At 50.2% G+C, this 13167-nt stretch overlaps 1 protein-coding gene across 2 annotated transcripts; it reads right to left on the bottom strand.

Annotated features, from left to right (window-relative positions):
- Positions 1-8903: 8903 nt before the first annotated feature.
- On the bottom strand, positions 8904-13164 carry HSBP1 (heat shock factor binding protein 1). 2 transcript variants are annotated; one of them, XM_072819446.1, is made up of 4 exons: positions 12911-13164; positions 12507-12573; positions 11855-11975; positions 8904-10387 (listed from the first exon to the last, which is right to left on the bottom strand). In XM_072819446.1, exons 1-3 carry the CDS (start codon positions 12953-12955, stop codon positions 11857-11859), a joined length of 231 nt encoding a protein of 76 aa, XP_072675547.1. In that variant the 5' UTR covers positions 12956-13164; the 3' UTR covers positions 8904-10387; positions 11855-11856. The 2 variants fall into 2 exon arrangements, with proteins under 2 accessions (XP_072675547.1, XP_072675548.1); XM_072819447.1 differs by having other exon boundaries at positions 10129-10754; positions 12911-13069.
- Positions 13165-13167: the final 3 nt, after the last annotated feature.

Below are 13167 nucleotides of genomic sequence, written 5' to 3'. Positions count from 1 at the left end.
ATGCCCCACACGCCCCTGGCTGCTCTCCCCTGGCCTTGGGCTGTGATACGTGGGGTCCTTTTTTTGTGTGAGCTTCTGTGTCTTGCCCCGAAACAACCAATGTGGTCTTTAGGCAGCCCGAGGGGCCCATCCATCCACTCATCTGTTCCTTCTGTAGGAGTCCCGGGGAGCAGGGCCCCAGCTTGGCCTCGAGCCTGATTGATGGTGTTAACATTATTGATTAAGAACAAAAAATATCCAAGGGGAGGAGGGTCGGCCCCAGAAGCTGTGCACAGGGACTAGAGAGTAAACGTTAGCCCTGGGCTTCTTGGCTTTCCTGGGAAGGGCCACCTGGGGCCCCAAAGACAGGTGTCTGGGTCACGCCAGGCTCGAACCTGCGGCGGTGGCGGTGTGTCCTGTGGGGTCTGTCAGCCGGCTCCCCAAGCTGCCTTCTGGATAGGGTCTAGCTGCCCCCACAGACTGGCTAGCACAGGGAACCCCTTCATTGTTTTATTTCTCTTTGAAAATGAATACGAGACCATTGGAGACCGCACGTGGGAATTCGATGACTTCACCAAGGTCGGGCCAGCCTGGCAATCAGTTTGGGTGGCTGTCCCCGCATCCCCTTCCTTGAAACAGTGTCACTGGCCCTGATGAGAGGAGGCTGTCCCTTGCTCCTTGGTCAGTTAGCAACACCCCAGTCCCCTTGCCAGTGGTGAGGGGAGGTGAGCCTGTGACCAGTCCCTGGCCTGGAGCCCTGACAGGAGGGCGGGGGGAGGAGCTTGGGTGGGAGTGGGATGGAGAGCAAGAGGATGGATGAGGCCTGCCTACCTCCCATGGGCCTGTGAGACTCCTGTCCCTGTCGTCGGGACGATTCACACCGGGACAACCCATGGATGTGGTTCTGTGTCTCCCATGTCCGGGGGGGTGGGCGGGCAGGGGCCATCCAACCTTCAGTGAAGACTTCCAGGATCCAGGCTCCTTCCACCTCTGGGTCTTCCAACGCTGGCCACCCCAGGGCCAACGGAGGCTCTGAGCTCTGAGCCCTGTCTGGGTTCAGGCAAGGGAGACGGAGAAGGGCCTGTGCTGGCCGCATCTTTCCCTTCTGCCCAGAAAGCAAAAGCCTTCCCGGAGGCACTGGGCAGGTTTTTGGTGATTTTGCATGGGGAACAGCATCGCCCAGCCACATCCAGAGGCCAGGAAAGCTGCCAAGCTGCACGGTTAGCTCTCCTAAGTGTTGGAGACTGCCCTGGTTCCTAAGATGAAACCAACGGCCACATGCTGGGAGCTGGTGACAACTGAAGTGAGCCCTCCTGCAGCTCCGCAGCCCAGGGGCCCCAGGCCCGTGTCACCGGGTCGGTTCCTTTTCAGAAGCTGGGAGGGCGATTCTGTCCACAGCTTCTGGTGGCTGCTGGCCGTCCTTGGTGTTCCTGGCCGTGGGGCCTCTGTCATCACATGGGGCTCTCCTTGTGCCAGTCTCTGGGTCTCTGCTTACAACCACCCCTGTCACTGGCATTGAGCCCATTGTAATCCGGCATAACCTCACCTTAACCGGATGACATCTGCAGAGCCTTTCCACACAAGGTCACTTTCACAGCTACCAGGGGTTAACTTGGACCAATCTCCTGGGGGGACACGACTTATCCCGTAGCAGAGACAGAGAGAAAGGGCTTGGGAGGAGTGCTGGGTTGGCCCCCACACCTGATGCTGGGGGGCTTGTGTGTGTGGGGGCGGTGGGAAGAGCAGCAGAAGCACCGAGCAGCCAGCCTGGGGTGGGGATGGACTGGAAGTACCACAGAGGCATCCTCAGAGATGCTGACCTCTGCACTTCTCCTTTTATGGGGTCCTTAAATATCCCTACTGTTTAAGCCATCTTGGTCACTGCTTGCAATCCAAGGTATTCTAAGTCCTTTTGTTATTGAAACAAAATATTTGACCATAAATACTTTGAACTCTGCACCTTCATTTTGGGCTTTGTGTTAAATGCTTTCCTTTGTATGAAGAAGAAGAAGAAGAAGGAGAAGGAGAAGGAGAAAGAAGTCATGTGTTAGTTATTTCCTTGAGGATAGTTGACTCAAAAGATAAATGAGAAACTTACTCGTTTTTGTCAAAATGGCAAATGTGATTTCTACTTAAGGACCTGAAAGCATCCTTGAAACCCTCCAAAAGTTCTTTTAAAATGTAATTTCACATGTGTCTTCCTTGTTATTAGTAAAATCCTGCTACTCTCTCAAGTTGAACCCATACTCGATGCATTTATATATGACAGAAGTATCAACTCACAGGCTCGACTACTGGGAATAGAAAAACAAAAAACAAAAAAACGTGCCTGGACTGAAAGCGTACTTTGCCATGAAGAAAAAGGGGCAAATGACCAATAAATTATTAGTTTTTAATAAATAATCTCCTTATTGGATAACTTCTCCTGCTAGTGAAATATTTACCATGCTCTCAAAACCTTTTTAATCAGCTGAAACGCTCAGGAAGCTTTAAATGATTGGATATCCTTTTGTGGCTTAAGAGTTGAAATGATTTTTTTATTGAAGTACATTTTAATAAGAAGCAAATTGATTTAAAGTGAGTCAAGTCCTCATGGCGTGAGGGCTCTTCACGCTCAGCTCCGTGGGCGGCTGGAGGGCCCTCTCCTCGGTTCACTGGGCTGCAAAGGTCACAATGGGCTCCCACGCCTGCAGTTTCTGGGGAATTAAGAATCAATTCCTTATAAATTACCTTAGGACGGGCCGAGGCCCCAGTGCTGCAGCCTAGATCATCTTCCGGGCGGTGCTTTCCTGCATAGGAAATAACATAGAAAAACAAGAACCCGAGGTATTGACAGAGAAAGTGGATCCCCAGCCCCTGCCTGGTGCATACTAGATCATGATTTACAGAAGAGGAGGCCGGGAATCTGCCTGTGGATCAGCACCCTGGGGGCTTTACTATTGATTTGTCTGACCCCCAAAGCTATTGGACCACTAAAGTGGACACCCTAAGGCCCTGGTGCTCACACTTGAATGAGATCAGAACCCCGTGGAGGGTGTGTTAAAGCTCAGGCCACCTGGCCCCACCCGCAGGGCCTCTGGTTCAGTGGGGCTGGGTAGGGCCTGGGGGCGGGCATTTCTAACAAGATCCCTGGTGATGCCGATATGACCGGCCCGGGGACCCCATTTTAGGAACCGCAGCCATAAGGAAATTGTCTCTGAGGGAGACATAGTCTCTTGCTGAACAAATACCCATTCTCAGAACCGACTATGGAAAACAAGTTCAGTAGAACGTAGAAGAATGAATATTGTTAGCGCTTTCGCAACCAGAGCAGATGTCATTGCAGACCTTTCAGAACCAAGACCAAATACTGGTTCCTCTGAAGAATATATAAAATCCAGCAGTTGTTAGTTCCCAAGGAAGAAAACGCCGAACACTTCAACAGTGTTAAATGCAGCATCGAGCAGATAAGCTGCAGCGTCAATTTGGTTTCAAAGAATTCTTGCCCGCTTCATTACGTTGCTTAGGACAAAAGAGATTCTTTAGTTATGAACTTACCCAACAGTAACTTGTTAAAGCATTACTAGAGAATTCCACCCCCTGTCCCTCCCCAGAATTGTTCTGGAATACAGATAAGCTTGAATAAATCCAAGAAATTTCCTGCAGGGTTTGTGGTGAGGAACGTTTTCTCCACCAGTGATTCTAGAAATACTGGTTCACCTGCACCGGAGGGTTCCGGGGGGCTCTGCTCTTCCTTGTGGGGAAGACAAAGTTGGGTGACAGATTGTCATGAAGCCTCATCTGCCTTGAGGAAGTGAGAATGACCCACTGAAAACAAATCTTACTGCATTTCCTTTTGATGATGCTGGCAAAATGTGTGTGTCATATAATCAACCTCTCAGAAAAAGGATTCTGATAGAAGGTCTGGCTAGTGACGAGGGCTCACTGACGTCAGTGCAGACGTGTGGCAATCACGAACCGTTTGGGAATGCTGCTCGCAGGACAGTGTAATTTCGACAGCCGGGTTCAAGAGTCTGTCTCTTTAAGATTCTCGCCATGGGCCCAGTGAACACACTGGGACCCTGTGAGTTGGGTACACATCTGTAGGACATCGTTTTGCAGCACTTCCAGCTCTGCAACCTGTGTGCCAGGCAGGGCCCAGGCTCCCGCTGCCTGGAAGGGGGGGTCCTGTCCTTGACCTCCGTAGGATTGTGCAGCCGTCGGGTGGCCTTATACTTCCCAGAGAGTGTGTCATTAAAAGAAACATCCCTAATATTTAAATTTCCAGAAATGACTCTTCTGGTGATTATCCATCCATAGCCCATCATAAATTAACTGGGGCTTCTGCTGCATATAACACGCCTTTAATTTTAAGATATTTGATATTTCAAGTTTCTTTTTGGAAACACTCAGTGGGTTTGGATGACAATTTCTGAGGACCTGTCAAAGGTAGGAGGTAATGGTTTTGGAATGGATTATGAGGGGGCTGATGAGAGGCAGAAAATCTCCTGCTGGAAAACCTTTGATAATGTCAACAACCTTGGAGTGCCCTGAGGCAGTTTCTCAGGAGCCAGGATGCTGTCGGGAGGGCTGTTGACAATGTGACCCAAGCCTGAACATGAGAGACTCCTAACTCTGGGAAACCAACAAGGGGTAGTGGAAGGGGAGGTGGGCGAGGGGATGGGGTGACTGGGTGAAGGGCACTGAAGGGGACACTTGACGGGATGAGCACTGGGTGGTATGCTATATGTTGGCAAATCGAACTCCAATTAAAAAAAAAAAAAGAATCTGGAGTCGGGACATCAGCTGTCAGGGAACCAGAAATCTTTCTGAATGGGGAGGCGCCATCCAGCTGTTGAGGTGAAAATGACCCATGAATGGAACGGAATGCCACCTAGCGTGTGCCAGCCTCGGCTCTCCAGGTGGGGAGTGGCTGCTGGGTAGACACAAGTTTGGCCTTATCCTGTCTGATATTCTTGGTGAATTACATCACCCGATGAGCAGCACCTAGACCTTCTAGAATGCAGCTCTGGACCGTGATGCACATGCGAGCCCAGCTGAGAGCAAAGCCAGCTGGCCCGGCCCACCTGCGGGGAGTCTGACCCCGGGCGTCTGGGTGCTGCCCGGTCCTGGGGTTTTGAAGTGCGCCCCAAGGTGACTCTCATGTGCCTCCAAGGTTGAGAGCCAGAGCATTCCTTGCTTAACCATCTCCCGTGTTACGATTCATAATCTGGAAGCTGCATCTAGGAAGCCTGTAACACGCGGTGGGCTGTCCACCCAAGGGCCATCCCTTTCCTTTCTAATAGAATCCTGGCTTTGTTCTTTATCTCTTCTCCTCGGAGGATCCAGGAACTGCTGTGAGAAGGGGTCTCATACCAGGCACAGGTTGAACCATGAATGGCTTAAGCTGGGTTTTCTCCATCCTGACGTTGCTGACCTGGGGCACTGGCTAATTCTTCTTGGTGGGGGCTGTCCTGGGCACTGTAGGCGGCAGAGCCACATCCTGGTCTCTAGCACCAGATGCTGGTAGCACTCCCACCCCCAAGACGTGAGAGAGAATCACATAGCTCAGCCTGTCACACGGGGCCTGCTGCCTCGCCCAGGATTGTTCCAGACCCATGCATTTAGGGATGGCCAGTGAGGTAGGAATACCTTTGGGGAAATATTTTCTTCAATCTTAAAAAGACACGAAGGGAGAAAGTTGTTGTCTTTCTGTGGGATGCACCAGGACAGTATAAACCTGGGTCCTGATGGTCTTGTGGAGGTGTGGAAATCACCCTCCCTAGAGCTGCCCTCTCTGGGGACTTGTCGCCTCATGAAGCCGTGCCACCCCCTTTGGTTTACAAGGCTGTGGTTCCTGCTGTTTGCAGCTAAGTGCTTCCAATCAGCTTGATCTGAATTCAAGCTATTTTTAAAAAAGATTTTATTTGTTCATGAGAGAGAGAGAGAGAGAGACAGAGAGAGAGAGAGAGGCAGAGACATAGGCAGAGGGAGAAGCAGGCTCTTCACAAGGATCTTGATGTGGGACTTGATCCTGGGCCTCCAGGATCACACCCTGGGCCAAAGGCAGACGCTCAACCGCTGAGCCACCCGGGCGTCCGTCATGCTATTCTTAATTACTGGGCAATAATACTGTTCCTCTTTGGAAGGTAGATACTTTGCGTTGCCCAATATGAATAATGGGTCAAAATGTATCTACAAAGTGGGAACCTCTAAACATTCCATAAGGATTATTACCATGGAGCAGGGGAGCATCCGTGAGACATTTATGTATGTGGTCTATAAACATGCGTTGGCCTTGCTCAAGGAGAGAGCCACAAAGCATTACAGTTCACCAGCAGTGGCCAGGGACCCACGGAAGCAGATGTTCTGTATATATTAGGCATAAATCTAATCCTAGCCAGGTGTCTGAAGAACTTCCAGGCACCTCTCTTGGTGGAAGCCTCAGCATATTAGGGCACAACATTGGAATGGATTCTTTTGTAAGAGTCAAACTGACTTGTAGAAACAAACTCCCTATTTCCAAAGTGATTTGTGGGGCCAATGAGTTCAGTCCTAATTCCTCTGGTTTTTGTTTCTGGGCAATGACTCACATCCCCCCTATTTCCATTCATTGAAAAGGGAGTTTTAAAGAGGCTTCAGCTAAAAGCAGACATTTAACAGTGTTAATGGAAGATGAAGATTCCAGGTGATGGCTGCATGGGTACCTTTTGAAGACTTCTGTACTTGTGTGTGTGTTGAACCAAGTGATCTGATGAGATGGTGAGGAGATAGGTCACTGTGGGAGGGGCTCTTTCTTCCCCAAGATGCATCTCAGGGAGAGTTTCTGTGCTTGAGAAATGATGGGGTGTGAGCAAAGAAACAAATTTGAGAACCAGAGGTTAGCACTCTCTGTGGTTCTATTAAGGCAAACATTTGAAAAACTCAACTGAACTTCTGAGTTATTTGTGTCTAGGAGAACACAAAAAAGATGCTTGTCCCAGAGTACATGTTTTCTCCAAGCTCTGTATAGTTTTAATCTTGAACAAAAATTCAAGCATGTTTATTATATGATGTTTAACTGAAAACTGAATTTCAAGTTGATGGTTCCCAGAGCATGTGGTCATAAACATTTGGAGGCCTCAGCTCTTGGGAGGAGGCAGACGAAACACTGCTGTGAGTGTGGGCTCAGCCACTGGGATAGCTGTGGGGAGTCCAGGGTCCCTGCCTTCAGCCGTGTGACCTCACTGCCACTCACCGATGGCTTCCTTCTGTTTAAACAGGGACTCATCAGATTAAAAACCTAACTCAAACTTGTCTTGAGGATCAAATGATGTAAACAAAATACTTAACCCAGTGCAGCGTTTTATAGCAAACACTCCCAGTAAGTGCTAGACTGTCATCTGTCGCCAGTTAATTTTCAGGGTTAGATCTGACAACAGATAGTGACAATTCCTCCATTTAAATCTGATTAAAAAATATATATGCTACAGAATACAAAAAAAAAAAAAAAAAAGAAAGAAAAGAAAAAGCTAAGAGGAACATAATTATCCTTATGGGAAACCTTCAATTTCCAAACAGGATGTTTAAAAGGTTCATTTGAGATGGATTGTTGGGAGGACTCTACCTTCCTAGCAATGCTGCCAAGTGCAGTTAGGATCCCAACAACTTAGAGAGATAAATTAAGCTTTAATTACCCGAAATACTGAATGTTTATTCTGATAAGGTCACACACGATGGTACTTTGCTAGAAATGAAACAGTGTAAAAATAAAACTGATAAGAGCATGAGATAAAAGTGTTTTAAAACTCTGTGGCTTGAAGGAGGCAGGGGGCCGGTGGAAGCTGATGGGGCCTCTGGGTTGGGGAGGTGAGGGCATCAATCAAACGGAAGCACTTGGCTTGGTGGAGGCACCTCCATGCTGGTTCTACTCATCAGCCCTGAGTAGGATCTTCATGGCCTCTGAAGGAACAAAAATCAGTTGGGAGGATAAAAGAGATCTGTACTTCCCTGTGCAGACCCCGCCTAGGCCGGGAAGTGTGGACACCCCCCGGGGCCATGAGCCCGCAAGAGCAGGTGTCAGATGGCCAAGGCGGTGGTCCCAGGAGGGGCTGGGAGCCCCAGAGGCTGAGACCCCAGAGGGCTGTAGTGGCAAGCACCTGCTCACAGCGGCGCATGGGGCTGTGTGCCTGAGCTGGCCTTGAGCTTCTCGCTTCCAAGTTGAGGAAAGCCATCCTCTGGCACAAACGTGAAGGCCTCACCAGGGTCACAGAGCACTTGCCCATCAGGCTAAAGGCGGCTCTGCCCAGAGGCCTGGAGCACAGGTCAGGTGAGGACTTGGCAACACAGGCGGTTATAAACTGAATCCAAAGCTATTTATTGGATGACTTTAACTGCGATCTCCCCGTGTGGATTTTACAGCAAGCTAGTTCAATGAAATGTTAATTAGGTGCTGAGTATAAAAAAAGATCCTTGGTCAAATAACTTGGCAACTGGCAGGTGAAGAAGTTAAATCACATTTCTCTGCTCTGGGACCTCAGAGCCTTTAATATGCTAATTTGCACTGTGGATTTTCATGAAGTGAATCTAGGAGGAGGCAAGTCTGCTAAACCCAAGTGACCATAAACCCTTCTGTGCTAGTGATTCTCCAAGGATGAGCATCCTGGGAACGTACCTGGGAAAGGCCTGTCCCCTGAATGTGGGAAAGCCCAGGTCTCCTGGGAGGGTAGAGGCAGTCCACGGCCCACTCCGGCTCCCTGCTCCCCCCACCAAGCTCCCCGCCCGCTCAGGTTCCCCTCTCATGCAGCACCACACCCCCCAAACCTCTCTACTTCCCCTTCTGGCCTTTGGCTCTGTGTACCTAATCCTTTCAGGGGTTTTAGCCCATAATCTAAAATGGTGTGTCCATTTTAATCTGAAAATGTGGAAAACCAAACAAATCATTGTTGACAGAAAGGAAGCATCCATAGCAGGATTTCAGGCACCTTTATTCACGGCAGATATTTCTGGTCAGGGGAGCTTGCCTCTGAAATCTGTTACTTAAGGAAGACAACGTCTACCTAAATCCCGACAGCAAGTGGCCAGGTCACTGCCTCGTGCCCCATACTAGGCTTGAGAGCCTCCCGCACGCACGCGGGGCTCACCCTCCAGGCTGGACCCAGCAGGTCGGTTAACAGTGCCAAACCACTACTCCTTTGTGTTACCTATGTAATTTATAAATAGGACAAATAATTTCTTAATAATATTATATATTTTCAATACAAACACGACTGGTGATATAGGAAACTTTAAAAAACTCACACTGTGTTCATTCAGGGCTTCCTTCTAAGCAGCACTGTACCATTCCTGAACTTTTCCCATTTTTTGCAGACCGAGTCACTTTGCTGTGGCAGTTGCATGGGACGCCTGGCCTCTAGCCTTAGCACTCTGGGCAGCACTGCTTTTTGGAGTGGCAAGAGTTATTATTCCTGTCTTCTATAATCAATAATAAAACATTATTCTGTAAGAATTTAGGTAAGAAATCATTTAAAGAAATCTTAAAAACTTGAGCCTATTACATGTCATTTAGCATTTTCTAGCCCAGCAACTGGCACGGACTTCACACGGTCTGTTTTCCTGTTCTGTTCCCTTTTCCTGAGTGGTGGCTCCCAGACAAGACAGCAAACTGGGGTGTAAAATCCTGCCAGATTTTCTATGGTGACGACTGTAGGTGAACAGCACAGGGGCCTACTCAAGTACTCAAATCTCATGCAAAACTCTAACGAGCGCCTTGGTTACAGTGGCGGTCCTGTCACTTTCTGCATTTAACATCGGAACACACAGGAATGGCAGTGGTTCCTCGTCAGTGTTTTAGCCTCTGGCCTCAGGGACTTGGGATATGACCCTGCAGGTCAGTGTTCAGTTTTGGCAACAGGGTAGTGCCAGAGATTTCTCAATCACCAATTTTTAAATGTTTTTAACCATTTGAAAAGCATCACCAACATGCTATTTGGTGTTGGCTCAACACTCTGTGCTGAGAATTAAAGAACCCTCAACTTGCCAAATGTCTTACTTCACAAAATCTAATTATAACTGAAGAGTCTACCAGATGTCTATAAAAAATTACACAGCAACTTTCATCAAACAGTAACTACTACAAAAGGAATGATAGAAAACAATGACTTCACAAAAATACACTAAAAAATTTGACAATTTTATGCAGGAACCGCCAAAGTTTTAGTGTTTAATATTTAACAGCACGACTGACCAAGATCCAAGATGTGGAATTACCATGTTCAAGAAACTGGGGGAGAGGATCACTCTATATAGACTAACTATACAGTATGTTGTAAGAAGAACGCACACTTCAGAATAGAAAATCTGTCTACACATAGCAGTTGCTTCAGAAAGCCATTCGGTCTTCTGTCGGCTTGTAAAAATGCTGTTCCGGACTTCAGTGTGAATTAGCTGCCTGTTGGAAAAGAAAAACCATCAACACATTATGCTCCCACCAGGACAGAGAAGATGGACATGTACCACTGTCAAATGGTAAAAAGCTTTCCAGAATCCTCTACTGAACTAGACGTATGATGTACTTCCTTTGCACGATGCCCCAGCAAAGATATCACAACAGATTTAATTGGAAATCTTTATTTGAAAACTTCTGAATCCATTCCCAGCAACTCTTCCTCTTGATCACCCCTGTCACTCGAAAAGTCTCCATCCTGCAGTTCTCCACAGATGTTCTCACTCACTTGACGGGACTTTTGACCGCCATGTGGTGGTAGGAGACCCAGAGAAGCTTCTAAGGCTGGCAGGACATTTTCCATATCATCTCTCTACAGGAATAAAGAGGACAACCCACACATAACAAGTGTGTGATTTACTCACACAGCGAGTCAACCCAATCTCTTGTTAAAATGACAGTGAATTTCCAAGTCTTTTCGCTCCCAAGTCTGTCTCTTCTTGGACTTCAAAGTGACCTGTATGCCACAGCTACTTCTAATCTGGTTCAGCCAGGACATGCCCAGAACTTTTGAAAAAGGAATTTGGTGCCTTTTACTGTATGTTCTGCTTGGTACTAGAGTGGTCTAAAAATTCTCAGTAAACTTTGTTTTTATAGGGAATTAAAATGCTAAAAATGGGATGAGAGAAACGGTAGTTTCAAAATTAGTTCTAGGTTGCGGCGAGGTAACCACCATACTCCTGAAGAGGCTCATAAGGAAGAAACCTACCATGGGGAGACTACGGAGGCCCACAACATCTTGCTGTCTCGCTATGTGGCTATTGTTGATTATCTGTCTTTCATCAGATATTGGGAACTATGTAGTGGAAATTAAGATTTATTTACTTGAGGGACAGAGAGTGGCAGAGGGAGAGGGTGAAGCCGACTCCCCATGAGCAGGGAGTTGGACATGGGGCTCGATCCCAGGAGCCTGAGATCATGACCTGAGCAGAAAGTAGATGCTGAACAGACTGAGCCCCCAGGCGGCTCTCGGGTGAAGGCTCACTGCGGCCTAACTTCATCCATTCGAGTCATAATCAGGCGTTGTCCTGTCATTTATCTAGCGCAGGGGGAGTTCCCAGGAGAACCCAGAACTCAAGGCACTTATGAAGTTGAAGGTGGCAATATGGGGTTTTGGTCACAAAAAATAAACAAACAGACAAATAAATAAATAAATCTGCCAGTGGTAAGAATTCTCAGGCCAACAAAACACATTTCTTGGTATTTGCCTGCAATGACATAAACTCAGTGACTGCCTGTTAACCAGTCATCTTAACTACTAAGGACATAGGTCCACTTAATAAAGGCCAGGAGAATCAGAGAGATGCCTGCTGGGATCCGGCTGGGGGCTGATGGAGAGGACGCCCGGCCTCCTTAACTGCAGTGGCAGGCCCCGGACCGGGACAGCCCGACGGGGACAGCCGACCCCCTCACCTTCAGCTCTTCGGTGTGGCAGGGATCTTGTTCTCCCCCTCCAGCTCTTCCACCCCAGCCTGGGTCATGAGGTCTGCAATGTTTTTTTCCAGGTCGTCAATGCGACTGCTCATGTCATCAAGTGGAGAAGTTAAAGGCCACACACACCTGCCATTGCTCATCCTTTCGCTCCCGAGCTGGGGACACCGGGACCTTAAACACAACCGTCTCAGCCAAACTGGGCTTCCCTTGGAGTACGGCTAAATTCTGGCGGTGAAGGAGTCGGGGGCCCTTTACGGGTCCTGGGACCTGGACGAGCTCCTCCACTTTCCTAAGCTGCCGCCCCTACAACTTCTTCATCAGGTGGCGGCGGGGCCCGGAGCAGAGATCCGCACCCAGCGCGCAGCTCACGGCCCGCGGCCACTCCCGAGGCCACGGCCGGCCGACTGGAGGCGTCTGGGGGCCGGGGGGCCAGCTCGGGGGCCCTCAGCTCCTGGCACAGAACCGCCAGAGCACCACACCCAGGCTCAGTTACAATAATACTAACACTACTACTCATACTTGTACGTGGCCCATGGCTGCCTGCAGCGGGCCTGCAACCACCTATCAACACCGCTGCCCGGGCCACAGGTGCCAGGGGCCCGCAGAGGCTGACCACACATACAAAGGATATTTCTTCCGATGATCTGGTCGGACATGGTCTGAAATTTATCTTGCATCTGCTGCAGGAGTGTCTGCACCTGAGACGGGGAGACGCGACACGGAGCACCTGGCGCTCGCCGGGGCCCTCGCGCGGGGCGGGGCGGGGCGGCGTCCAGCTGGGGTCGCCCTGACCGCCCCGGCTCCGGCTCCGGCTCCGGCCCCCGCCCCCGCCCCGCCCCGGGCCCCGGCGAGGCCCCCTCCCGTGGCGGCTGCCGCGACTCACGGCTCGCTCGGGTGTGCGCTGGGCGCGCGGGCGGCGGCGGCCCGGGTCGGGCGAGCGCGGCTGGGGCTGCAGGCTGGGCCCGCGGCGCCTCCGGACACGCGGGCCGTCGCGGCCGCCGACAGCGCGCCTCGGGCCCCACGGGCGTCCCTTACCACCGAGGTGAGATCCTGCACGGTCTTGGGGTCCGTCTCGGCCATCTCCCCGGTTCCCAGCTTGGCGGCGAAGCTCAACCGTCACCTGCACTTCCGTCCGTCCGCGCGCACGCCCCGCCCCCCAGCGGCCTCCTCTCGCGACGCCGGAGGCCAGCCGCGGGACCGCAGGGTGCTGTGGGAGTCGTAGTTCGCGGCACACGCCGGAAGGGCCTGTGCTCTCGCGTTCCCGTTCCGCGCGGGGCCCGCCCCCACCCTCT

Source organism: Canis lupus, chromosome 3, assembly GCF_048164855.1.
Source record: "Canis lupus baileyi chromosome 3, mCanLup2.hap1, whole genome shotgun sequence".
In the NCBI taxonomy this organism is placed as follows: domain Eukaryota; kingdom Metazoa; phylum Chordata; class Mammalia; order Carnivora; family Canidae; genus Canis; species Canis lupus.
Note: the sequence above shows the minus strand (reverse complement) of the source record. Positions and strands in the feature narration are given on the sequence as shown.

Coding starts and splice junctions, on each gene's coding strand:
- HSBP1 (XM_072819446.1), bottom strand. CDS start 12,955: ATGGCCGAGACGGACCCCAAGACCGTGCAGGATCTCACCTCGGTG. Junction 12,574..12,910: donor TGCAGGATCTCACCTCGGTG/GTAAGGGACGCC, acceptor TCCCCGTCTCAG/GTGCAGACACTCCTGCAGCA. Junction 11,976..12,506: donor CGACCAGATCATCGGAAGAA/ATATCCTTTGTA, acceptor TAACTTCTCCAC/TTGATGACATGAGCAGTCGC.